This window comes from Poeciliopsis prolifica, unplaced genomic scaffold (assembly GCF_027474105.1).
Source record: "Poeciliopsis prolifica strain line A6 unplaced genomic scaffold, Auburn_PproV2 SCAFFOLD008, whole genome shotgun sequence".
Lineage (NCBI taxonomy): Eukaryota > Metazoa > Chordata > Actinopteri > Cyprinodontiformes > Poeciliidae > Poeciliopsis > Poeciliopsis prolifica.
The window spans coordinates 15,922,249-15,947,435 of NW_026562383.1; the positions used below are offsets into that span (position 1 = coordinate 15,922,249).

General features: G+C 37.3%; 4 protein-coding genes across 6 annotated transcripts; all 4 read right to left on the bottom strand.

The window, feature by feature from the left end:
• Positions 1 to 772: 772 nt before the first annotated feature.
• Positions 773 to 3,874, bottom strand: LOC129362275 (guanine nucleotide-binding protein G(I)/G(S)/G(O) subunit gamma-5-like). The gene is made up of 3 exons (XM_055033725.1): positions 3,700 to 3,874; positions 1,275 to 1,417; positions 773 to 1,123 (listed from the first exon to the last, which is right to left on the bottom strand). Exons 1-2 carry the CDS (start codon positions 3,778 to 3,780, stop codon positions 1,292 to 1,294), a joined length of 207 nt encoding a protein of 68 aa, XP_054889700.1. The 5' UTR covers positions 3,781 to 3,874; the 3' UTR covers positions 773 to 1,123; positions 1,275 to 1,291.
• Positions 3,875 to 3,963: 89 nt separating this feature from the next.
• Positions 3,964 to 13,008, bottom strand: ssx2ipa (synovial sarcoma, X breakpoint 2 interacting protein a). The gene is made up of 14 exons (XM_055033706.1): positions 12,795 to 13,008; positions 10,218 to 10,355; positions 9,872 to 10,032; positions 9,017 to 9,223; positions 8,283 to 8,393; positions 8,077 to 8,212; positions 7,916 to 7,991; positions 7,651 to 7,831; positions 7,113 to 7,254; positions 6,518 to 6,654; positions 6,258 to 6,431; positions 6,059 to 6,176; positions 4,526 to 4,679; positions 3,964 to 4,409 (listed from the first exon to the last, which is right to left on the bottom strand). The coding sequence occupies exons 2-14, from the start codon at positions 10,249 to 10,251 to the stop codon at positions 4,268 to 4,270; spliced, it is 1,773 nt and encodes a 590-aa protein (XP_054889681.1). The 5' UTR covers positions 10,252 to 10,355; positions 12,795 to 13,008; the 3' UTR covers positions 3,964 to 4,267.
• An 887-nt stretch (positions 13,009 to 13,895) lies between these two features.
• On the bottom strand, positions 13,896 to 18,531 carry LOC129362263 (mucolipin-3-like). 3 transcript variants are annotated; one of them, XM_055033709.1, is made up of 13 exons: positions 18,419 to 18,531; positions 17,675 to 17,900; positions 17,425 to 17,592; positions 17,198 to 17,351; positions 16,436 to 16,517; positions 16,266 to 16,362; positions 15,908 to 16,007; positions 15,681 to 15,793; positions 15,075 to 15,224; positions 14,888 to 14,989; positions 14,693 to 14,815; positions 14,401 to 14,607; positions 13,896 to 14,292 (listed from the first exon to the last, which is right to left on the bottom strand). In XM_055033709.1, exons 2-13 carry the CDS (start codon positions 17,894 to 17,896, stop codon positions 14,137 to 14,139), a joined length of 1,674 nt encoding a protein of 557 aa, XP_054889684.1. In that variant the 5' UTR covers positions 17,897 to 17,900; positions 18,419 to 18,531; the 3' UTR covers positions 13,896 to 14,136. The 3 variants fall into 3 exon arrangements, with proteins under 3 accessions (XP_054889684.1, XP_054889682.1, XP_054889683.1); XM_055033707.1 differs by having other exon boundaries at positions 14,693 to 14,989; XM_055033708.1 differs by having other exon boundaries at positions 14,693 to 14,989; positions 17,675 to 17,951.
• Positions 18,532 to 18,633: 102 nt separating this feature from the next.
• bcl10 (BCL10 immune signaling adaptor) lies at positions 18,634 to 23,678 on the bottom strand. Its single transcript, XM_055033724.1, has 4 exons — positions 23,564 to 23,678; positions 23,388 to 23,483; positions 21,615 to 21,903; positions 18,634 to 21,536 (listed from the first exon to the last, which is right to left on the bottom strand). The coding sequence occupies exons 2-4, from the start codon at positions 23,436 to 23,438 to the stop codon at positions 21,115 to 21,117; spliced, it is 762 nt and encodes a 253-aa protein (XP_054889699.1). The 5' UTR covers positions 23,439 to 23,483; positions 23,564 to 23,678; the 3' UTR covers positions 18,634 to 21,114.
• Between the last annotated feature and the right edge of the window lie 1,509 nt (positions 23,679 to 25,187).

Here is a 25,187-nt window from a genome sequence, read left to right on the forward strand (position 1 = left end):
ATTTTCTCCCACCAAGAACGTTTTCATATGAATTGTTCAGTATTTATGTGATATTAAAGGTGGAAAGTTTCATTAAGCGTTTGGAAATTATAAATTGTTTCAACATGGAAAAATCTGTGATTTCTGCAAACAGTTTTGAGAGCCATTGCAAGTTTTTGGGACTCATTTTATAAATTTGTTTAATATTTTGTCTGGTGTAAAAAAATATCAAAGATGACATATTACCCAATAAAAAAGTGCATAGCCTGGAACTAGACTTTTTCTTTTTCATCAATTTATAAATTTATAAATTAGGGCACACATAGTGATCACTGTAAGATTAAAGTAAAAATAGAGATCAAATATAACTCTTTTTTTCATTTACTATTGCTTCCATGTAAAATATAATTGAATATCTTTTGTTCTTTAATCCCAGCTTACTAATTGTAGCTACCTTCTGGAGGGACAAAATCTCATCAAATAGTTTTGGAAATTAGTGTGAAGATTATATGATCCTGTGATAAATAAATCCCTACTGTTCTCCTGAACTTCTTGAATCACATAAACTAACATAAACATTACTTTTAATATTAACAAAGTAGGTTTTTGTTGTTAATTGGAAATCCCATCACTTGTATTTCAAATAGCTTGTAGCCATATTTTATCTTTACCACAAGCTGAAAAAAGCTGATATAAAATCTATGCCAGTTTTGCATTTTCACTCTTCTTAAAACTCTGCTTCTAATAACCAAATAAAAAAAGTCAAGAAACTTTGCAAGAAATCACAACTGTAATCTTTTGATTGCTCCTTTATTCTGTTAATGTTTTCATATAAAACTGCTTACATTTAAAAATACAAAGACAAAAAAACTTTGTAGATATGATTTTTTTTATTTTTAAATACAAAAAGTTCAAAGCAAAAAAAAAGACCACAACAGATTGATACAAAAAGGCACAATGAATTACTTAAAAAACACAGTGTGCCATGAAAAAAAAAAAACATCTTCCTTTACTCTAATGTTCCTAATAATTTATTTTCCTGATACGACTCCAATGTGTCGTATCTACCCTTCCGTGGCAGTATAATGGCTTGGCATGAGGAGCAGTGCTGAGGTCAACTTCCCTGTAACATTTAAATGAAGGCCTGCAGGACAAAGAAACAACCACAGGCAGAGTAAATTGACTTTGTTTTCAAAAAAAGAACACTTACAAAAACATTACAAAAGTATTAAAGCTACTTTACAGATATATTTAATCATACATGTGATTGTGCTGCATATGTATGGCATGCTTACCAATGAAGAGGGTAATTTCACAAAAAGGAGCAGACTTTCTGTGGCCTGAAGGGGTTGGTGCTGGAAGACACACCAGTGAGCAGAGGGTCCTGCATGGCATTCTGCAAGCAAAACTGCTGCAGGTCCACAGCTGCCTGGGAAACCTGACAAGCAAAGAGAAATCAGGTCTTTCATGGAAAAATACATATACTGCCATTAAATAGAAAAAAAAATCATAAAATTAAAAAATACTTAATTGATTCTAAAGGGAAATAAAAAAAAACAAGTACATTTAAAGCAGGAATGATAAATTTGAGTCTTATAGCAGGATACCAATGAGTTAATCTGTACAAATACTTAAAGCTCTTTTTATCTCTTGGGTGGAGTTGTACTAGTAGTATAAATACTGCATCACTAAAAATAGCAGGGTGTCATTTAAGCTTGTAGTTGAAAACCTGTTGCATCAGTTTGAATACAAGCCAACTGGAATTGCAGGATCGCAAAAAAAAAAAAAAAAAAAAACATAATCTCTCACTACATGGGTCTGGTACTTTAGGAATTATTTTCAGGAAGTCATTAAAGGTATTGAAATATTTCCCCATAAGTATCTGAAGAAATCCTATTGTAGTGGTCCCTTTGGATTTCATAAGTTCTCATCAATCAAATATGTTTTTTCATTAGGAGCAGAAAAATCAATCTAATGCAACAACGTCATAAACATTTTATCAAAGACTAGATATTTAATGTTTTTGTTAGCTAAATGAAAGGGAGAGCCTGTTCATTAAGCTCTGACAAGATGTTACACTTGTACAATTTATTACCAGTCCCATCTTTACTCTTGCTCTGTGTTCTTACTTTTTAACATTACAATTTTAAAGCTTCAGTAAAATGTGTTTTTCCATATTTATTAAAACTATCAACATATCCTCATAGTGGGAGACAAACGTGTGGAAAAAAAGAAAAAAAAAAAAAGAGTTCCTCTGTCTCCTTCCTGTGGTTCTAATGCCATCTGCAGGATTGGACCACTTTTCATCAGAAACAATCAAAACCAGAAGATATGTCATAGTGTCAAGTGACACCTTTAATAAGTACGTAAAAATACATATATATAATAAAGGTTACCGATTGCAGCTTTAAGAGGAGGGGCATGCTAATTATTTCTGTCAGGCAATGAGAACAGGATGCACACTGTGTGACAGAGGCGTGGTGCTGACAGATGGAAATATCTTGAGTAACTAATAACAGAATGTCATTAAAACAATGACTGGTATTTTTTTGGAAGTGTGAGCAGATACCAGGCTCTTTTTGACAGCAGACAGAATCATAAAGTTTCTTTCCACAAATCCTCCATTCTGTGTCTTGATTTTCAAATGAAATACAAAATTAATTTCCTCCTTTTTTTTTACTCACCTTTGAATGAACTTTGCTGAACAATCCTCAGCGATCTGAATATTTGTGTTCTTTGTGCACCTTTTTATCTACATTTTTTCCTTTAACCCAACTTTCCTTTTATACGCTTCTATAAAGCCTTTAAACAACTGGCCTGTTCAGAAATTTTTTTTTTTTTTTGGAGTGACTGTCTACAGGATAACAAGATATGGAAAATTGAAAGTCAGCTTATATCCCAGTTGCCATTTTTCAAGACATTTCAAACTTTTTCTATTATTATTCTCATGGTTCTTTTGCCACAGTGATCCATGAAATAAGTGATGCGTTGTAAAACTGGCAATGTTTAGTTAAGTTGCTCTAAGAGCAGTGATGCTCTTAGGCTTTTTGGAAACATTCTGAGGTGTTGCTGCAGACATCCATGAAATAAATACTGCACAAGTGCAACTACTTATTGCATATTTAATACCTTCCAACATTCTTAATTTAACTTACACATTTGCCACAAATTGTAACTCAATATTTAAATAATTTCTTGAATTGCAGCATTTTCAGACCCCCTACTTAAAAATAAAAACTATCTTAACCAGTCTAAATGATTTACCCAGGGATGTCGAGGGACATGTACCCATATTATATTGTTAGCTTCTGCCAAGATCATATAGTACATTCGTAGAAATAAGTAATACATATTGCCAATATTCAACTTTTATGACCAGCTAAGAGATCCCTTGTGTTTAGCGTCAGGCAGGCGAAAGATTTATGGTGAAAACTTGAGTGTTTTTTTTAAACAATTATACGCGCTGTATTTTTCCTCTTACAAGTAAACACGTACTCCTGATACTGCAAACAGTTACCCTTAACATTATCTGCTCTTTACATGTTCAAAGTGAAGAAACATCCCTTACATTTCAACTCTAAGCAAAATTACCTTCCTATGCCTGTTGATCATGGCCTATATGCGGCCCATAGCTTCAAGCTCTAGCTAGTGTTAGCGGATCAGTGTAACGGGCGACACTTCTCAGATATTCGCCACAAAGACAGCGAAACTCCGGCTCACCTTCACTCTGTTTATGCTCGCCTCGAAGCGAAGCTGCTGTACCGCCTTTTTCATAGTGGTCAAGTTAGAAGAGCTGGACATTCTTTGTGTGTTTGTGGGTTTTTGTCTCCAAAGCAGAACGAGAGTAGCGATGCTCTGACAAAAGCAAAAGATGGGAACATCCGGATTCCGGTTGTTTTACTGCTGCCGTTTTAAGACGCCAGAGGGCGCCAAAATACAGAGAAAATGAAACATTTGGAAAAGAAAAGCTTTATTGTAGTAGACATAAATTATACTTTCATTTACCCCTTTCATTAAAACCTATAATTTACAAACTTCGTATTTCAAAATTATATACATTTAACTCACTATAGAGATGAATATATCTTATAATTTAAAATTTCAGTGCTGATCAGTTTGTAAAATAAAAATGGAACTCTATAAAGTGCTTATTTAATCAGCTTTGGTGAATGATCCATCAGCCACGTATCAATAAAAAAATCAGTTCATCACTTGTGTCTGGGCAAATAAGTCAATGCTAGTGTTCAGAATAGGGAGTGGGGTGGGGAAGGCACCAGTGACACCCCGATTAAGTGACACTGTGATCTTCACCAAAAGTAAAAATACTAATTTCACCAGTGCGAGCTTGGAGTTTCGACTTGATCTGAGGGAGTCCATCTTCGACGGTACTCGTCTCAAGCCAGCGTCCCCGATTTGAATGTTTGGAGCAACTGAAATTAGAAGAGACCGGCGATATTATGTAGTAATTTGTGATTCAGCAAGAGAGCTTAAGCTGTAGTAAAAGGAAACAAAATATGAATAAAATAGTAAACACCAACATAAGCACCTGCTATCTGATAGGAGGTGGAGAGTCCTGTAAAGTTCAGTTGTTGATGGCACGAGAGAACTTTGTGAAGGTTTAGGAGTGGAGAATGTAGTATAGGTTGGCGACTTGGACCGCTTTGCTTTTGCAGAAGACATCCTAACTTCTGGTTCGCTTCCTGCCATGTAAGAAATATGAGCAAAATAACAAAAAACAAAAACAAAAGAAGAAATCTCTAATGACATATTTGTAGACTTAAGGTTGCGACAGGACAATGTCACCAGAACTTGTAATTGGGATACTATTGCCAAACATTTGGACAAAAACAATGAATACTTTACCCTTCAGCATAACATCCTCGCTACTCTACATGAGATTTAGCATCTCAGCTACTAAAGTATAAATCAATTTGCACATCAGGTCATTAGAGCCCACTCAAATGACCCTCTATTTTTAATGACTTGTACATCATGAATGTGTGGCAATTGAAATAACATGGGAAGTGAATTATTAGTGAACCCACAGTTCTTTGCTACTGTGATATCAAGACAGCTGTTGTATTCTAATAAGATGCACAGCTCTACTCGAGATGCAACCCTACCAGTGTCACCGATGCTCAGAAGATCTGGGTCAAATCATGAACAAAATCCAAACAGTATTTGTTCATATTCCCGTCCCATCAAGGTTACATTCAATAAGCTAACTTTGGTCTTTGCTAGAAGCTGTGCATACCTCTCAAATCTTTGGAAACTTAACTCGGCAATGGACAGTCTTGGTGAAGATGCACTGGCCCTGATGAGACTGAAATCTGGCATAAATGTTTCCCTGTGAGAAATTATGAACTCTTATGTTTTATTAAACTCGTAGGAGATTAACAGACAGAAATACCTTCAAGACCACTCCTAAAATCTTTCCTTGCTGGCATTCTGTTAAAAGTAAAACATGTACTTGTAAAGACATGCTCAGACTTACTAGAGAGCCCTTAAATAATTGAATTTAATTAAACATCCTTGCTGTTGCTCAACTTGTTCAAACAATGAGGGCATGCTTAGCTACTTGCCTCTTATGCCAAAGTGCAAGTTATATTTTATATATACAGTATTATTGTAACTACTGAAGGCAACAGTTACTTGATTGGAGTAAGAAATGGCACGAGGTCCCTGGAATATACTTTTTACAACCCTTAAAACCACATGTGATGAACACAATGTGATCAAACTGAGAGTGGTGCATAGACAACTACTAGCAAGTCACAAAGACATTAGCAAATACAAAGACGTCCGAGTCAAAACGTCTCAGTCATTTTAAGATGTGCATGCTAGATTTTGTTATTTAAGCTATAAAAACAACATGAAGTGTACACGGTTGTTTTAAAATTATTTCTTCAGTTTAGTTGAAAGTTTAAGGACATCAATTCAGATATTTTTATGCACTTTACCAGACTTACAACCTGTATGGAGCAGGCAATTATCACTTTAGATATAAAATCTTACTTTGTTAAATGATTGTATCCATGACAGTTGTTTTCTTCAAGTAACGTTTATTAAATAGACTTACTAACTGATAAGGCACTTTGACCATCTGATGAGGAAAATCTCCTGCGATTTGTAAATGGTGTTATGTTTAAAAAATGATTCTTGAGCCACGCAACACGGTCTTCCTCAAAGGCCATTTTCTGTGGAATAAATAGTTTTGATTACAAAAAAAAGTAGTAATTCCACCACTTAAAGTTAAAAGGATGTATGATAACACGTACTTCTCGACCTAATCGAATAGCAGCCTCAGTAAAGTTTTTTCTTTCCTTCTCAAAGTTTTTCTTCTGCTCCTCAAAGAGTTTCCATTCTTCTTTGAGACGCTCCTTTTCCTCTAGGGTGTAGCAGTCGTTAAGGAGAGCTGCTGTCTCATCATCAAATGATGTGTTTAGTTGTTGCTAATAAAAAATGCAGATAAAAAAGTTAAACATTAACCTTCTCCTTTAACAGACTTGATCCTGCATTTAAACTAGCCGATAGTGACCTGGAGAAGTTGCTGCTGCGTATGAATGAACTCCCTGCATTGCTGGACTTCCTGCCTCATTCTCTCCATCTCATCCTCGTGAGTTTCTAAAGGTATAGTCTCTTTGTTGGACTCCATCTGATTCTGCACCTGTGAGGCTAAGACAACAGAAAACTAATTATCCAAAATTTCCTTCCTAGCCTGAAACATTTATCATTTTTTAAAACTAGTGGCTGAGACTGCAGAATAAATGTGGTTTTTGAAATGCATCGATAAAATATGAATTCTCAAATGCACATTTTTAATATAAAATTAACAATTTATCCATTTCTCTCACTTAAAAATGGTGCACTACTTTGTGCTTGTCAAAAGTAGTGCATTTTTGACAAGCACAAAGTAGTGCACTTTGTGCAAAGTAGTGCACTACAAGTGACAACAACAAGCAACATTGTAGCTTGTTGTTGCTTTAAAGTTTCAAAGTCACTAAAACATTTGCATGACAATGAACAAAAATGTTCACATTTTAAAACAAAAAAACCCCAAGCCAAAGTAAATCAAAATATGGTGAAAAAAAAGGTTAAGCAGCATAGAGAAAATGATACAGCAACACTTGTACCTTGGTCTAATTTTTCTACATGGTTTCTCAGTTTCCTCCACTGTTGGCGGATGCTGTTGAGGAGTTGCTCCCTGGCAAGTTCACAAGAATGGTCCAACGCTTCCCTGCTTGCGTTTCCTGCTTTCTCTTCATCCGACTCAACCTTGAATAAACCAAAGCAAATCAGGTAAAACCAGACAATAGTGTCGATTTAGTCTTTGAGAAATTATAGTAAAAAAAAAAAAAAAATCAGATGCTTACATACACTGCATTTAAAAAAAAAAAAAAATCTGGTGTGCTTTTCAACCTAGATGGCATCATGAGGGAAAGAAGTGTGGTAATATTGAAGCACTACTTAAAGCTCAGGTAGAAATGGGTCTTCCAGATGAACAGTGGACCAAAATTAGTTATAAGTATAAACAAAGTCAATGTTTTGAAACAACATCACAAAACTCTCATATTCCTCCCATTAAGTAAAAGTAGGGTAGCCTATAATCCTGACATGTTCACACCAGTTCTACCAGGTGAAATGGGCTCTACAAATGTTTGTTTTTCAAACCTGCTCCTGGCTGTCATCAGCAGCGCCTCCGCTGGTGGACTGCTGCCGTGGAGCCAGAATGTGCATCATCTCCTTCTTCATCTGCTGGAGGACTTTTTTAAGCTCGGCATTTTCCAAAATCAAAGCCTTCCGACTCGTCTCGTAGTCTCCGAGCAACGTTTTATACATCTCACTCTCATGGCTGCAGATTGACAGTTGTGCATGCAGTTAGGCTACAGATGTCCCACAAAAAAAACGCTCATTTGGGATTTGGTTTCTACAATACCTAGCTGACAATTTTGCCGTCTTCCACATACTCCTTTTTCCATCCGATCTCCCCAGGCTATTCAGAACATCAATAGCTACGAAAAAAAAAAAAAATAAAGCACTAATTTGTTCCTGGATTTAAACGTTTTAACACAATTCCTTAAAGATGAGCAAATTTACCTAGTTTCTTTTCTTTTCTGTCAACCAATAGCTGACTGAGGCGTTCCTTCAGTTTTGCAGCTTCCCTCTCTTTTCTCTTGGCATCATGACTATATTGAGTGGCACGACTAGCTATAATGCTTTGGAGCTTCTGAACCTGTCGAGATTTGAGGAGATACCTGGTCAGCCTTTCACTACTAAAAGCAAGTCATAAGGTTCAATTGTACCTCCTCTTTTTCAGTCTTTAGGCAGCTCTGTAGAGTTTTTATTTTTAGTTGAAGCTGCCTCTCTGTCTCATGGAGTCCCGACTTCTCCCTCATTGACAACTCCAACTGATCCTGAAGAAAAATCAGAAACAAAACAATAAGGGTGATGCTACAAGAGCTCTTTCTCAAGCCAAGAACCTCTGCCGTAAAATTGGTTTGTGCAATTTGAAAACTGTGCAGTTGCTCCAACTAAACAATAGGCTGGTTGCTCACAAAATGGTTTAACACAAGGTCAAACTGACAAGTCTTTAGTCAACTCTGAATGATCTTGACCAAGTCCCTGAACATCTGGTTTCTTAGCTCAGTGGATGAATAAACAAAACCACATTTTCAACAAGTGGATCACGTCTGATGAACCCAATTGAGCTCCTTAGTTCTGGCTCTGCCTTTCAGTCCGTCAGCTTATTACTCTGACTTGACATGAGAGGCCAACTCAGAAACACTACCATGTTCAGCATGTCGCAAGAAGCCATTACAAAAGATAAATTCGATAATTTCTCCCCAAACATTTTCAGAATAAGACACTGTTGCAAAACTAACAAAGGGATCAACGGCTAGAGACGGTGTCAAATGCAAAACCAACAAAGTTTAACCCATCTACATGTTGTGACAGATTGTGAATAATTACAAGTCATTTCAAATCTGTGTATGCACATGTAAAAGGTCAAATTAATGGAGGTTCCATACATACTTGCCTTCAGTCTGGAATTGCTTAGCTGAATATGCTCCAAGGTGCTCAGCTTCTTCAAATGTTCTTTCTCCATCTCCTCTAAAGTGCTCATATTTCGTTTATGAATTTGGAGCAATTCATACATGGCACTTAGAACTGGCACCGCTTTTAGGCTCGCTCCCTCTGATGAGCTGGCCTCAATACACATGGAGACACCGAGCACAGCAAGCTCCTGAAAAGATAAACGAGTTCTTTAATGTAAAATCATTAAACGATCCATCCTGTGTTTCATGAATTAGTGTTCACAGGTAAACTTTATGGGGAGGCCTCAACTAAACTTTGAGAAATTTCTAAATAATCATCCAAAAAGTAGTAGTAATATCCAAAAGAATAAATTTTTACAGTTTTCTTTGCTGTTTGAAAGCAGGTTTAAGCATCTCTTGTATTATGTCATAAATTCATACTCCCCAACTATTGCAACTATATATAGACATCTAAAGTGGATTTTCTTTAAGCAGCCCAAAAAAAAAAAAAAAAAAAAGATATTTGTGGTTTATTGCAAAACATTTTCCATAGGACTTGTATTTCAAGTTTTTTGAGCCCCAATACCATTTAAAAGGTCTGATGAAATTTATATATATTCCTAAATACTGTGTGAAAATATGCAATGGCTTACTTTTGCCTTTTATTGGTAATGAAGTGTGTTAGGTCTTAGCCCATCTACCAGATTTAAAAAATAAATAAATAAAACATTTTGTTACTTTCTTTTAAATTGTGAAACTGGTTTGTCACCTTGAAAATAAGAAATTCCCTCTTTGTGGGATCTTAATGTTAACTGAACCTTAATCAAAAAACACATTGAAACTTGACATTTTCATACCTGATTTAGGTAAGAAATGCTCTGAGGAACATTATCTTCAGTGCAAAAGGCACTTATTACACTGTAGGAGCTTCTGGACAAGGGCAAAGAGTACACCGGCACATGATTATGTCTCAAGGGAGACATCGTCACATGTGATATGCTCGAGATCTCAGGGTCTTCTGAAAACAGAGAGAAAACATAGAAATTATTCGTACACTGCATCTATTGTGCCTTCTCCTATCAACTGGGTTGATTCTATAAATAAGAACAAAAATGTAGGTCACCTAAAGCAGATCACTAAAAAAAGAACAGGCAAATGGGCCTGTCTATTCCTGAAATACTGCAGCACATTGAAGAAACTTACCCATATATGTATTAGTTGCCCTCCACTCCTCCATTGCATAGAAATGTTGGGACCCCAGAACGTGAGGTCATGAGTTATCAGCACTGAGATAGATGAGCAGTCAGGTAGTCGATCAAAAGATCTCACTGGACCAGAGCCCTGGAAAACAGCTTCAAACCATGAGACGGACCAGCAATAATCTGTGCTGATGCTTCAGCCACACAGGATTATCTGACAGATTTCCCTGGAAGGGGGTTTTATACTGAGATTGGAGTACAATCTCATGTCAGGCCTTGTTATTTAAATCGCAAAGGGATAGGTTGATTTTATTCTCAAGAGGGGGTCTAGAAAGAATAATGCACCAATCACGCAAAACCACTTGCCCGACAGTGTTGATCTGTAGTTGCCAAAAGAGCCTCAAGAAGTGGGGGAATGTGACCACAACTACTCCCACTGGTTTACAGTAACAGTTAGCAGTAGATCCTTTAAGTCCGGGATGTCAAATTCCAGTCATCAAGGGCCACTAGCCTGCAGTTTTTAAATGTGCCACAGGTACAAAAAACTGGAATGAAATGGCCTGATTACCTTCTTCTTGTGTAGATCAGTTCTCCAGAGCCTTGCTAATGACCTAATTATTCTATTCAGGTGTGGTGCAGCAGAGCCACAACTAAAAGTTTCAGGCCAGTGGCCCTCCAGGACTGGAGTTCGACGCCTGTGCTTTAAGTCATCCAACTTGTAAGATGGGCTCTATTTGTTCACAATGTCCCACAGGTGCTCAAATAAAATGAGGGAAAATGAGAGGCCAAGTCAAGAGATCAAACTCTTTGTGCTCCTCTAAGCATTCCTGAACAACAATTTCTTTGTGCAAAAGTATGCACATTCTTCTCTGTGCACATGACAAAGTCCAACAAGGCCACAACCATCACAGAATACAGTTTCCATGAGAGACCATCTGCAGTTTGCTTAGGTAGATGGAACATGTCAAAGTACACAGGGCAGGACAATGTCACCAATTGTTGATGGATAATTACTCAGTTTTGTTGTTTTGTTCGTTTTAAATATCTGAAATACTGCCACACCTACCTTTCCTGTTTTATCCACAATTTTCACTCCATGCCACTTCCTATTTTTAAGAAGTTATGAAAGAACCATGATAGCAAAACCTCAACCTCCTGCTGCAAAAGTTACCCAACTTTCAGGTTGTTGCTTGGTTACCAAAGACAGTGATTTAGTTGATGCCACTCTTCTCGTTTAGCCAAAGCTTTTCCTCTGCCTACATCTCCCAGAATCTGGTGCATCTCTTGATCAGAGCTCGGTAAATATTTATTATTTTGAATATTTTATCAAATATATTAACTATTAATAATGTATCTGTCACAATATGCAAGCATCCATACATGTATTCTAACATTCTCTGGAACATCTCAAGGTTTTCTTGCAAAACCTGAACCAAAATGTCACACTGCTTCTGCTGGCTTAGTCTTTCTGCAATATTACATCTTGGTTGATGTACTATGGCATGTACATCAACATGCCATTGCTTATCCGTGTTACGCAGATAAGCAAAGCATGCATAACAAAAAGTAAAATCTTAATAATGGTCCAAAAAAATAATAATCTTGAGCCTAGACAATAATCAACCAGACCTGTTTACTTAGTTTTTGTAAGCTCAGCACTGAAGAACTGGAAGCAGAAAACTCTCAAAGCTCCAATCACGCAAAACAACAACACAAAGTTGAGATCATGTTTACTTGCTGTCTTTGCATCCCACCCACTAACAGGAGTCATGCTGGAGAGATAATCAGTTCTTCGTTTCTCTATCAGTGGTTTTAGTTATGCTTAATCAGTAGACAAGTCAGAAGTGGAACACGCGAGTTATTTTTAAAATCATTTTGAATTGACATGAAACCTTTAGACCTTCGGGGTAATAATTACAGAAATAAAATCCAATGGAAATTGAGGATGAGCCAGAGAGATACGACCACAGCCACTTCCATTGGTTTACAGCGACAATGAACAATGTGTGAGTCTGAACAAACGAGAAAACTTGCTTTGGTGTTCAGGAACGCAAGGAAAATTGGCTGATAATAGTGTATGCGCACAAGTACTGCTCAAACAACTTGCTTTCTTATCAAGCTGAGACAGAAAACACACACATACACAGAACTTTATCTTCAGAGATAACACAGTGGGTGACAAAACGTAACACGGCCAGTTAACTTGACTAAACTACGACTTAAACACGTGTAGTCGTTTAACAGTGACGAGTTAGCAAGGCTATTAATAAATAAAAACAATAGCGTCATTTCAGATAACTTTAGATTTGAGTTGGCCAAGCGGTTGTGATGTATTATTGTGATTTTACACCCTGAACCGGTAGCTAACGTCCCTCTTTCAACAAGTTCGATTGTTCGCTCGTTGCTAATATCATAAACACAATCATTCATGTAGGGCGAGAAATAGGTCAACTAACCTCCCCAAGTTTGGTGGTGAGGCTTTGATTACTGAGACCCTATTGCGTTAAAAAAAAAACTGCAGCTTTAAAACCGAGTTCAGTCTGCAGTTTGATAGAAGCGTTAAACAACATACAAACACTACCTTAAATCAGTCAACGGGAGATAACAACCGACAGGTTCCACTATGCCTTCTGCAGCAGCTGTGTTTTTTTTTCTCTCTCTCTTTTGAAGACTGTCGTTTTGATGTCGTCCAACTAAACTGCTTTCTTATTGGAGGAAACGTAGTTAAGCAACCAGTGTGCAAGACGTACATTGGACAAACATGTGCGGCGGTGAATGGTTATGCAGATGAAAATGCTGTCAGGTGTCTAAAGAAGAAATGTACAGCAATGCCCCCTAGTGGCGACAGCACGCAGTCGCCACCTTTGGTGTAACGCTGTATTGTATAATATATGACAAACATTCACGAACAATCTGGTGCTTCAAAGAAGCCCCATACAATATATGTGGGCTATATAGACATAGTTTTAGACGTAGTCTTTATATCTAAACCACCTTATATATAGTATAAAAGATTTATATCTAGCACATAATATTTACTATTTTCAGTACATTTGGGTCACTAAATGAAGCCCAGCCTGTAATACTGCGTGTATAAGCAGGTACAGACAATAGATGGAGGGATGATCTCCATTCAATCCCTATGTGTGGTTCTGAGAACTGCAATGCTCCCTTGTGGTGATGGGGCAAATCTCACATTTTGTGTGTGCACTGCACAAAATGACACAGATTAATAAATGCATACGCATTATTTATATATATAACTAGGACCCAATCAAACTATGGAGGAAAGTGGTTATACCATCTTATGCCCAGTGAAAGATGCTAAGAAAATGCCTTGAGAGACATGGTAATTATGAATTAGAGAAAACAAAGACCACACGAAGTTCCTCTATGCTCCATTCTCAGGGCACTTTTCTTCAATACCTATATAATACCTTGAACTATGGAATATTAAAACATATCTTGCAATATCTTTCCACAGGGACACAGTATAAATGTTGAAAATATCTATGAAGGGTTGGATCAAAGTTCCCTGATGTCGTTTGTGGTCCCAAAAAAGTTGTTAGAAGTCTGCTAACTAGACTTGATGAAGTTAAAGGCAACATAGTGCTGAATAAAACAGCAGTCAACATTGACTCAAACATGAATTTGAACAACCCCAAAACCTATGACTAAAATACAGAATACCTTTTATTTTTAAACACGGCAAAGACCGACAAGCATCCTTTTACAATACGTTATTGTACTGGTTTCTAAACAGGTCTTTGTGCAACTAAATTAGGAAGCTGTGGCTAATCTAACAACTTTTCTTTTGCATTACACTATCATATAGGTCAGTTTGAAAAAGATCTTTAGACACTTTTATCTCCGGCTGCTGCCAAATACATTTATATGCAACAACTTTGTCCTCAAAGTTATCTTTACATCCTTTCAATTCTTTGAAACCAGCCTCCTAGAGAGAAACAGCAGCTTGAAGACTCCTCATCATATTGATAATGTCCAGATTCAGGCTGAGCCTGGCATTCTGCTATGAAGGCATGAAGCAGGGACACTGGTTCGCTGTCTTTCTGGTGATGCTAACAAAAAAGAAAAAGAAAAAACAGGAGCATGTCACATTAATTATAGAAGAACTTAATATCATTGTACACTAACAATCTATTTACAAAATATCAGCAGAAACGGACTTTGATGGTTTCGTAGGTGTCTGTGATGAGGGCGATGAACAGGCTGAGCACCATGAAGATGAAGAGAGATGTGAAGGTGTACAGATAGATTCTGCTGAAAAGCCACACCATGTAGCTCTTGTCTCTCATATTAAGGAAAGTGGCAAATATGTCGTCTCCGTTAATGAGAGAGAAGAGGCACTCTGTCACTTTGTCAAATGTTCGAAACTGAAAAATAAAAACAATAAAATAGTTTTTGGATAATAATCTGGTGATTAATTAAGGTCAGATCCATAAAGTGAATTATTCCTACCTTGTCATGATAAGGTCCAAGAACAATCCAACCACAGAAGCAATACCCGAGGTAGATCATGGCAGCGCAACAGCAAAACCGGATAACATTAGGAAAGGCAGCCCTCAGGGTTAGGATAAGGATCTGAACGGAAGTGAGTTGTTTTAGGTCCTCTGGACAGAATATATTATCCAGAACTGAGGAGAAGGCTCTTACGTTGTACTTCTTGAAATAACCAAGGTAGCGAATAACACCAATCCATACCAGCATGGTGGCTGTTCCAAGTAAGATGCTGCAGACATCATAGTTGGTTAGGAACTATAAAGTGAAAACTTGCATTAAAGGTTTGTGACCCCCTCTTTGAAAGTTTCTAACAAATGCTCATTGTAAAATTCATGCAAACCTTGGTTTGTATTCCTATTTTTATCACTGACCCAATGATGGTTAGCGTGTCACTGATGTTAATAAATATATACCAGCCATTCACAAACTCCAGGCGTTCTGACCAAGTCACCAATTTATTGAAGTGGATTTGGAAGAAAATTTTGAACTCCTGGATGCAAGAAAACAGCACACTGTTACACTGTTAGAAATAAAAAAAATATTAATGGAATTTTTTTTTCCAATGAGCTTGTCTTTCAACCTAATACAATGCCCTCAAAACTTACTGCAGATTCTAGTAAAAATATAAAAAAATTGTGGTGCACTTACTACTACCCTTACCAATTCCTATAAAAGATATACAACAAAAGTATTTTTGGATATTATTATTTATCTTTTCAGATTAATCAGACTGTCTATAAATTTTAATTAGTTGTCCATGTGTTTCTTTGTGTATAAATAAGACTCATTTATTCAATCTGTCTTACCATCCTCCCTACTAATAAAAACACAGGGACACAGTATAAATGTGTTGCTGGGATTTTAACTGTGAATTTTCTTCAAATAATACAAGCATTGAGCTTTACAGCAGCAAACATTGCAGGTACATTAACTTTCTTTAACTTACAAACTGGAGTTGAATGCCCTTGACAATAGAACGCATGCAGAGAATGAGGGAGGCAAAACAGGCAAAGATGACCAAGGAATCAAACATCAAGTCGAGATAATCAATTTTCCCAGCTGCAAAACCAGAGCGACAGTTTTCAGGAAATGTATTCCTACTTTATGTATTATTCTGCATCCTAAATAAGCAATGTAAACATTTTATTTCATGAGTTGTGGGTAAAAACTTACAGGCGTCTCTCACGTTATAGTCTTTGCACTCATGAATTTGAACATCATTTTTGACACCCACTTTTATCTTTCCACTGTGTGCACAGTTATCAAATAGGATCTGTGTGTGAGAAAACATACTGAAAAATTTGATGGACTTCCAATGTATGGGACAGGCTAATTAAAGTTTTAATTAATTCACTAATTCAATCAATTCATAAAATGCAAATATAAAATACTCAAAAGTGTTAAAAAGTGATGAAGGTTTTAAGAAGATTTTTAAGAAATAAGGTAAATGCTAAATTTATTGCTTTGTCTGTAGATTGGTCCTAACATTTCCTTTATGATAGTATTTCAGTTATCAGATGTTCTTGCAAACCTTTATGTGGAAGCCGTAGCAGTCTGGTAGCTCATTGTGCCGCACGGTCTGCAGATTGATGGTTTTCAGAGTGAAGTTGATGTTAATTGACACGAGCCTGAACACACAGACATGCAATCAGCAGACATCACTGCTGTCAGCTGGTTTAACATCAGCTTTGAGTTTCCTACCTTTTGAAATCTACAGAGAAGTTGATGTTTTTTTCCAGATTAGTATTGTTAAGAGATGTCGGCGAGAATATGGAAATACACTCTAAAGGGGAAGAAAAATGTGTTTAAAGATGTCATTAGCAGGCACAGCAGTGGAATAGGGATAAGAATTCAACACTAATTTAACTAAATATGTTATTTCCTCTTTTTATGTCACATGAAGCGCCACATTATGATTATTTTCCAGTCTTGACTTTGAGTCAGATTTTATAAAAAGACTCCACATGCCTAACCTTTAAGGGAGATTGGCAAATAGAAAGCTGATTAATAAAATCAAGCCTTTTGATGTTTGTTATAAGTCTTGTTAGGGACACAGAAAACAGAAGCATTAGAAAACAACAGACTACTGAAAACCACTATATATGTATGTGCTAGAATGTCCTAAACAAAGTCCAGACTTCAATTTAGACTTCTGTCTGGGAAAAAGCTTGAAAATTGTTGTTCAAGCTTGAATTATTTTTGCCAAGATTAGGGCTGAAATAACATTACAAATGCATGCAACACTTTCCAGCTTTTCATAGAAATAATTTTTGAAACTGTCTATCATGCTACTCCGACTTTTCAAATTACTTTCTACTTTATACAGCAATTGGTATGCCATATTAAATTACTGCAAAATACTCTGCACTTGTGATTGTTGTGTAAAAAAAAACAGTGCACTGGTTAGAATAATTCTTCAAGGTTCTAAATGTCTTCATAAAGACCTGACTCTGCAGCATGTACCTTCATCAATGTGTGGATCGATGTAGAAGGTGTCTCTCTCAGGATCAATTGTGCTGTTTTTGTAAAGCAGCTGACAGATGGACAGCGGGGTGTACTTGCCATCAATCTTCCCATATGCAAGATTTCCTAAAGTCAGGTTCTGAAGATTGGTGTACTGAAAAAAGGAGAGGAACACAATGTTAATACAACGTTATAAAAAACTCAAGCATTCTTTCATATTCCTGTACCGTGTTGATGATGTGGTAGATATGATCATACAGCTCGGCTTTAGTATAAAGAGAGTAGTTTCCCTGCCAGTGGTCCTTGAATCCTTTCAGGAACAGATGTTCAAATGTCATTACATTGTCCTCTTTGAATTTCGCCATCATTTCATTGCTCAGGCCAAAGAAGACCAGCTGTAACAATGAGACAGTAAGATGAGCAACAAATCTATGCCAGTTGAATAAAACAACAAAACTAGAAAATGTGTTACACCACCTGTGCTGTGATGATGACAATTTTCAATATTTGCAACATGAGTTTCCATGGTTTCCGACCCCTGGCTCTATACTTCTCGCACGGATTCATAAAAAAGTACTTCAGCCTCCTCCTGAAATCCTCCACCGCCTTTGAATCCAGGGAGCGAGTGCTCCATCTGCAGTGTCCGTTGGGAATCTTCTCCTCTGACCTCTGGGTCAACAGCTGCTCAGATTCCTCCATGAAACTGGAGAGCACCAGATAAACAAGAGAAGTCGTCCGCAAAGCACAGAGTGCACTGTAAATTTTAAGGAACCCTGTTCAGCCATTCCAGTCAATCTGATGTTTATCTAACTGGTTTTGCTACATGTTTTTGTCTTGGCTGAAGGTTTTTGTTTCTTCGTAAGAACATTTAACATATGCTATAAACATAAACATATACTATAAACATAATTACACATGATTTATGTGTAATTTAGTGTCATGGTGGACCATTACAGTATAGACAGAAACTCAAAGGAGAAAGCCAAAGAACAAATTTTAAAAGCTTTAAAAAATTTGATTTATAATCTTACTGGCAAATGTACATTTGGCTTAAAACTTGTTACAACAAGCAAAAAATATTAAAAGCTATGAAAACCAATAAAGCTTGCAGTTGGGACTTATTTCTATGTATTTCTGCCAGTGACAGTAAATTATCTATCGAATATTTTTAACATGTCTACAGGATAATTGAAATAAAAACATAAAGTTGACCTGCAATACCTGATGAGAACCAGCGATCCAGAGCAATCATCCACCCAGTGTGTGATTTTTAAAAAGCAGCTTGTTACAGTGCGTCACAGCAGTCTTCACCGCAGTGACTGTCATTCCTCTGTGTTGTTCCAGTTTTTTCACAACAGAAAAAAAAAGTTTCCAGTGTCAAACGCAGCACAACCAGAAACTAACCAAGTACAGGTTGGAGAAATTGGAACACCATGTTATATTTGTCAAACCTTTAATTGTAAAGAAACACACGCACACATAACAATTGCCTTTGTTTTCTTGACATTAGGGCCACCTCACTGTAGGTAAAGCATAAAACCAAAATATAAGGATTAAGTCTTAATGTTTCTGATTAGCCATGTATTTTTTCTTTTTGTTTTGTTTCATAGTTTTTATCCCATGAATGGCCATGTTCCTGTGCAGTTGTGACTTATTTCTATATATTTCTACCATTAAATGAAGAAGTGTTCCTACTTCTTCAGCCCATAAATCACCAAAATGCAAAAACTGCCACTGTCTGCCACACAGCTGCCTTATAAACCACATATTCAAAGAAAAAAAAAACACTATCTGATCCTTTGAAATATTTAGGATACAACAAATACAAGTCATATGCAAAGATCTGCAAGAAAGAAGGATATTAATCATTCACATTGTGTTTTATGACTGTAGACTTGTAGTGAAGATACTGTGACATAAATTCTTGTTCACTTGCAGTAATGCACAGAAACAACAGGAAACACCTCTTCCATCAACTAAACTGCAGCTGCCATGTTTTCACACCCAACAATTTCTGAAGAAATCACACCTCAAATATGAGAAGAAAAAGTAGACCAGGCTTCTATTGGTGACTCAGATTTTCTGCGATTTTTACATAAAGGGTGGAATTTATGACATGATGTTAATTGGAACCATTGCAAAATAAAAGTTTGCAGTTGGAACATTTTCTCTGGTTGCAATATATAATTTGTTATTTTTCAGTAGTACAATTCATTTGGACAACACATTTACATATCTTTTTGTGTTAAAACATTTAAATATATGTATACTAAAAAAATATTTTGTTGCGCCAGAGTCCAAAATACACACACATTATGAGGCTAAATACCTTCATTTTCATTATGAAAACATCGACAAGAGTAGTTATGTCTAGGCATGGGCCATGTACTGCTATAAAAATTTGTTTCTATTTAGAAAAGTTAGTTTGCAAAAATGCTAAAAGTTCCCATCATACCATTCCTACATTGCAAATAAAATTCTTTTGTCTGACTGCCACAGAAACAACAGGAGCAAGCTGAGATTTTGGTAACTGAGTAAAGCCAAAAGTCGCTAAGGTTCAAGGAAGAAATAAAGAAAGGAAGAATGAGATAATGGAGTTAGGGAGTAACTCCATTATGACATGAGGAAAAAGGAAGGGAATAGGGAGAGAAGAAATACAGGAAAGAAACGAAAGAAAGTAGAAGCGTTAAGGGAAGGTAGGACACAGGGCTGGAAGGAAAAAAATGAGGAGGGATATAATGAGGGAGGGAGGAAACAGAAAAGAAAAAGAAGAAAGCGGAAGGATAAAAAGAAAAAGGAAATAAAGGACAGGACACAAGAATGTAAAAAGGTGAAAAAGTGGGATAAAAGAGAGGGACGGAGGGAGTTAAGAACACAAAAAAGAAAATAAAGCAGGAGGGATAAGTGAGGGAAGAGGGAAGGAAGAACACAAGGATGAAATGAAGGAAAGAAGTTATTTAAAGGAAGGAGGGAGAAAACCAGGACACAAGGTTAAAAGCAAGGAATGATTTCAATGAGATAGTTTGAAAGGTGGAAAACAGGACATAAGGAAGAAAGGAAAGAATGAAGGAGATACAGAAGGGAGAAAGAAAGGAGGAATACAAACAGACAAGATAATTTAATCTGAAAATACACATTTTCTTCCATACCACATTTTCTTTTTCCACAATTTTTTAGACCTGGAAAATACTGAGATCAGAAAGCATATGTTTTCAGATTGTGTAGGAACCCTGTAAGCTGTGAAAACTAAAGGAATCCTATCAAGACATGTCAAAAGTTTGAAATCAGACTTCTCCTTTGATTCAAAATTCTTTTCATCTAACAGCAGATAAAGTGTTTGAGTGTTTGAGGTTTTCTCAGGCTGTGAGTGCAGTGATTTGTTTCCCCACCCTCACCTGTTGCTGCTCACTGCCTTCAGCTGAAGAACGGCTGCTTGCAATAAAAGCCAGATTTGCCAGCTCTTAGAGGATCTCAGTGGCAATAAAACATGCCCGGTCATGGTGGGGAATCACTCTTTACAGTAAAAATGATTTGAAACTGCACTCTTGTACGAAAGAGGAAATTGCAAAAAGGTGTAACATAAGCACTTGAAAACTACATCTAATTTTAGCAGGTGTTTATTCTATCTCAGAGATTATGTATTAAAATCAAAATAAGGAAGAAAACATCAACACATTACATTATTTTAGCAGCATATGATGGTAAAATTATTTGTTTGCATCAAAGTACATAGATCAGGTTATAAATTTCAAAATGTTTGAGTAAGTAGCATGATGAGAACCTCACAGCGGCCCATGCCTATTGGTAACATATAGTTTCACGTACATCATGTTCCGCCAGTGAAAGGCACAAGTAACAAGAAGAGACAATGGGTGTGCTTATTGAATTAAATGGTCTGTCCCTGGATGAGAAGTGTCCTACAGAGAAGTGAACTGAGGAATGTGTGATGTTGGGGTGAGCGAGCGTGACCGAAGAGGCTGGAAATTAGGATCTCCTCCACTGCTGGTGCATCCCGGCGACGTGGCGTCTATGTTGGAGGGCGACTCTGCCATGATCTCGTCTGGGAGCGGAGGAGCCCCAGGGTCTCCCGGCCTGGGGAGGCTGGAGGAGTTTGAGGAGGGTGCCACACCGAGGCTGGCCCCGGCCACAGAGGGCAAGTCTCCGCACTTCTGTAACAAAGACACGTTGAGAGAGCTGGCGAGGTCTGAAGTGGAAGGGCTTCGCTCCCCGTCTGGGTGGAACAGGAGGGTGGAGTTGTTTGAAAAGGTGTTGGGGAGGTCAGTCGTTGTGGTTAGAGTGCTAAAGCTGCTGTCAGAGGATGAACTGGAAGCCCCCGCAGCTGATTGACAGAGAACACAATAAAGAAGAGTGGATAAAGAACATTTCACACATTTGATCACTGCAAAAACCAACTCACCTCTGAGAGACTCGATCTTCTCGTTTTTTGCTTTTTGCACTTCGTCTGTGATTTTAGTGATGATGAAGTTTTGAGAGCGCATCTCCCGGATGGAGTCAATCAGTGCGTCCAGACCCCGAGGATTCTCAGCCAGGATGTCCAGCAGCGTTGCCGTCCTCTTGGTCTGCGTGGTACGGCAGCTTATCTCCTCCGCATCGTCCCGGGTCAGGATCCTCCGGGAACGCAGGTAGTCCAGGTGGCGGTCTGCTCTGATTTTGTCACAGAGGTAATGCCGCAGTCTGGTCAGCACCTGGGAATGCAAGAAAAATCATGTAACCGGGCAAAAATAATAACTAACAACAAAGCAGAAAGATTCATAATTTTGCGTGGGATCTTAATGGTTAGCTCAATATAAATCCAGCTGTTGCGTGAAGGCCCTAAAGACCACATAGAACATTTGTGAATAAACAACATAATGAAGATCAAGGAACACAGTAGACAGGTCAGGAAGAAAGAAGTGGAGGTTTTGCAGGATTACTCTATAAAACAATATCCCAAGCTTTGAAAATAGTGTTGCTATGACATGGCCAGCCTCCTAAACCAACAGGCCAGGCATTAATCAGAGAATCAATCAAAAGGCCCATGATAACTCTAGAAGAGCTGCAGACAGATCAGCTATTGGTTATAACCTTGATAAATCTGGACTTTATGGAAGGGGAAAGCCATTGCTGAAAGAATTTTTGTTTGTTGTTTCTAAATTGCCATGAGCTATAAAGGTAGACATGATAAACGCATGGAAGAAGTTGCTCTGGTCAGATGAAATGAAAATGTAACCTGTTGGCGTCCAGGTAAGGGTGGGTGATTTTTAACTTTCATGTCCTCTCTTCCAACTTCTCAGTGGCACCATTTTCATTGCTTTACCAACAACAAGCAAAGTTTGTTTGTATTCATGAATACTCAAACCTCCATGCAAAAAAATAAAAAAATAAAAAATACAAGGTGGCGGTATCATACTCTTGGGTTGCTGTTCTTCAGCCACGACAGAAAAATTTGAGTCTGGGTCACAGGGTGACTGACCTTCTATCCTTATGCAGCCAGGTCAATGGAAAGGTATACATCGAAGCAGGTCCATGTGCTAGAATAGTCTAGTCAAAGTCCAGACCTTAACCCAGTAGCAAGCTATTATTATTATTATTATTATTATGCAAGAGCAATAATAATAATAATAATAATAATAATTATTATTATTATTATGCAAGAGCAATAATAATAATAATAATAATAATAATAGCAATTAGTGTCAGCACCTGACAATAATAATAATAGTAATTATTATTATTATTATTACTGAAAACTTCCATATATAATTTTTCATCAGTTCCACAAGTAGGTATTACTTTGTGTTGGTCTCGTCCATAAACTCCCAATGAAATTTACAGAACTGTGTGGCTGTAATATAAACATTTATGGCAATGTCCAAGAGGTATGGAAACATTTGAAAAGCCCTACAGTTATCAATCCTAACATTCACCCCTGACAACACTTATAATACTCTTTAACTGATAATGTTGTACAGTGTGTTTCAATTTATTATCTTTTTGACAGGACCGGGTGTTTACATGAACACACACAGAGGGTGTGGTGAAGTATTTCCTCATTTAATGGGCCTTTAAATCCAAACAAAGATCACAAACTGTGCCAGCCAATATTGTTTCCACGGCCTCTTGCCTCGTTTAAAAAAAATACAACTTTTTTTATTCTGATGCCAGCTGATCACCTGTCAATCATACTCACGTCTTTCTTTATCTCTGCCATTTCATCTTCAGTGAGGTGAGAAACATCCATTTCTCTTAAATCAAAATCCAGGTGTTCCGGGTGAACAACGACGACCTAAATAGTGAGTTGGGTGTTTAAAACAGTGTAACAAACCACATCAATAAATGATCGACGACCCTTAAAAGATGTGGCACCTCATTACTAATCGCTAAAACCCGATCCTTTCCCTTTGTGACAAAGTTTTCTGTCTCAATCACGGAGGAAAAACGGCCGGACTTCCTGATTGTGTCGAGGTTATAATACGTCGACGGCAGAACAGAGAAGTACTCACAGCAGTACTCACAGCAGCTTCACTTTTACTCTCATGTGCCCTTCCGCTACCATTTTTTGACAGAAAACTCAAACATGAACGTCATTTACTGGGAACCTTTATCAGTAAATGGTAAAGGTTCCCACTTTCTTGGACTAGAGAGCTGGTGAAAAAAGATCTTTCACTTTTAAACGTTTTAAAACGCAGGTAAGGCGCTACTCTCGTTCAGACCACTGGAGGGCGCTGCAGGATGCCTTTTCACAACTGTTCCATTTATCTAGAAATTCCATTAAATAAATACATACATAAATAAATACATATTTTTTTTCTTATGTCAAGACTTTGTACAAGTTCGAGATACCATTTTGTATTCTCCCACAAATCACACAAATTATTCAATTAATTTAATTTTCCGTTAATGTAAATGTTTCGCAAACTAAGAGCTCCTTCATGACGTCTGTTTTTATCGTGCTCTGCAATGCAGTTTGTGCCCTATCAAACAAAAGCCATTCGCAAACATAAAGCCAATCCAAGTGCAGAGGAGTTGATGGCCTTCTGTTGCCCTGCTGAGAGGTTTTTCATGTAGAGGAGGTGATTTAAAGCTGAAGAGAAACACAGGTGATAAATGTGATAAATGTTGTCATAACCCACCATTTCTAGAGGAAAGGTGTGACAGAAAAGCCTCAGCTTTAAATAGGTGTTGAAAGTTCAGACACAATTTCAATTGTTTTCGCTGGGGAAAAAGCATACATGGAAACATCCTGTCAACAGAAACGATATTCATCATTTGCTGTCCAGAAAGCTGCCATTATATTTCGCAATGTTTTTCAAACCTACTCAGAACAGTAGCGTAGAACTAATGAGACTCTGAGATAAAAGAAAAATGCATTTATGTTATAAATATATGACATACAAGGTTTCCTTTATGTTTGCATCTTCACTGCATTACTTACCCACTGAAGCTGTGCTTCGCCATCTTATCTCTCTCCAGGAGTTCATAAACTCCTTATTCGAGACTAGGTGTAATTATAGCACATTAGTCTTCAAAAAAAGCCATTAATGCAGTAATAGATTCTTGGCTGGTGGCAGGTAGAATAAATAAATATTTCTCTTTCTTGCTGTCTCACAGCAATTGAAGGTCAAAAGCTGCTTTTATTGTTTATTTCTAAATGAAAAGATTCATATTCATGGGATCCAGCAGAGTAGTGGTGGATATTAAACATCTACACACTTACAAGAAACAGTTTGAATACTTGCTGCTGTTTTCTCCACCAAACAACTTTCCTACACGAGACTACGTGTGCAATCAGATGACTGGGGGTCTGCTGGAGTAATTTCAAAATGACGCCTGTTCTATCTGAATGAAACTGGTTTGCAAAAATTTGCCATTGCAGTGTTTTGGTTAAGACAATGTCAATGACTGGCATTGTCCAGTTTTTCTTTAATGAACTCCAACCAGTAATCTGTAGGTGATCAACAGAAAAAAGGTACCAGCAAAACTGAAAACT

What these genes read in the sequence shown, in the direction of transcription:
- bcl10 (XM_055033724.1), bottom strand. Translation starts at nt 23,438, where the DNA reads ATGGATGTTTCTCACCTCACTGAAGATGAAATGGCAGAGATAAAGAAA. An exon ending in TGGCAGAGATAAAGAAAGAC is followed by an intron (nt 21,904 to 23,387) that starts GTGAGTATGATT and finishes TTGCATTCCCAG; the next exon opens with GTGCTGACCAGACTGCGGCA. An exon ending in GAAGATCGAGTCTCTCAGAG is followed by an intron (nt 21,537 to 21,614) that starts GTGAGTTGGTTT and finishes TCTGTCAATCAG; the next exon opens with CTGCGGGGGCTTCCAGTTCA.
- LOC129362275 (XM_055033725.1), bottom strand. Translation starts at nt 3,780, where the DNA reads ATGTCCAGCTCTTCTAACTTGACCACTATGAAAAAGGCGGTACAGCAG. An exon ending in CGAGCATAAACAGAGTGAAG is followed by an intron (nt 1,418 to 3,699) that starts GTGAGCCGGAGT and finishes TTTGCTTGTCAG; the next exon opens with GTTTCCCAGGCAGCTGTGGA.
- LOC129362263 (XM_055033707.1), bottom strand. Translation starts at nt 17,896, where the DNA reads ATGGAGGAATCTGAGCAGCTGTTGACCCAGAGGTCAGAGGAGAAGATT. An exon ending in CGATCCACACATTGATGAAG is followed by an intron (nt 16,518 to 17,197) that starts GTACATGCTGCA and finishes CTTCCCCTTTAG; the next exon opens with AGTGTATTTCCATATTCTCG. An exon ending in TTCTCTGTAGATTTCAAAAG is followed by an intron (nt 16,363 to 16,435) that starts GTAGGAAACTCA and finishes CTGTGTGTTCAG; the next exon opens with GCTCGTGTCAATTAACATCA.
- ssx2ipa (XM_055033706.1), bottom strand. Translation starts at nt 10,251, where the DNA reads ATGGAGGAGTGGAGGGCAACTAATACATATATGG. An exon ending in ACGGCAAAATTGTCAGCTAG is followed by an intron (nt 7,832 to 7,915) that starts GTATTGTAGAAA and finishes GTCAATCTGCAG; the next exon opens with CCATGAGAGTGAGATGTATA. An exon ending in CACCTCCTATCAGATAGCAG is followed by an intron (nt 4,410 to 4,525) that starts GTGCTTATGTTG and finishes TTCTAATTTCAG; the next exon opens with TTGCTCCAAACATTCAAATC.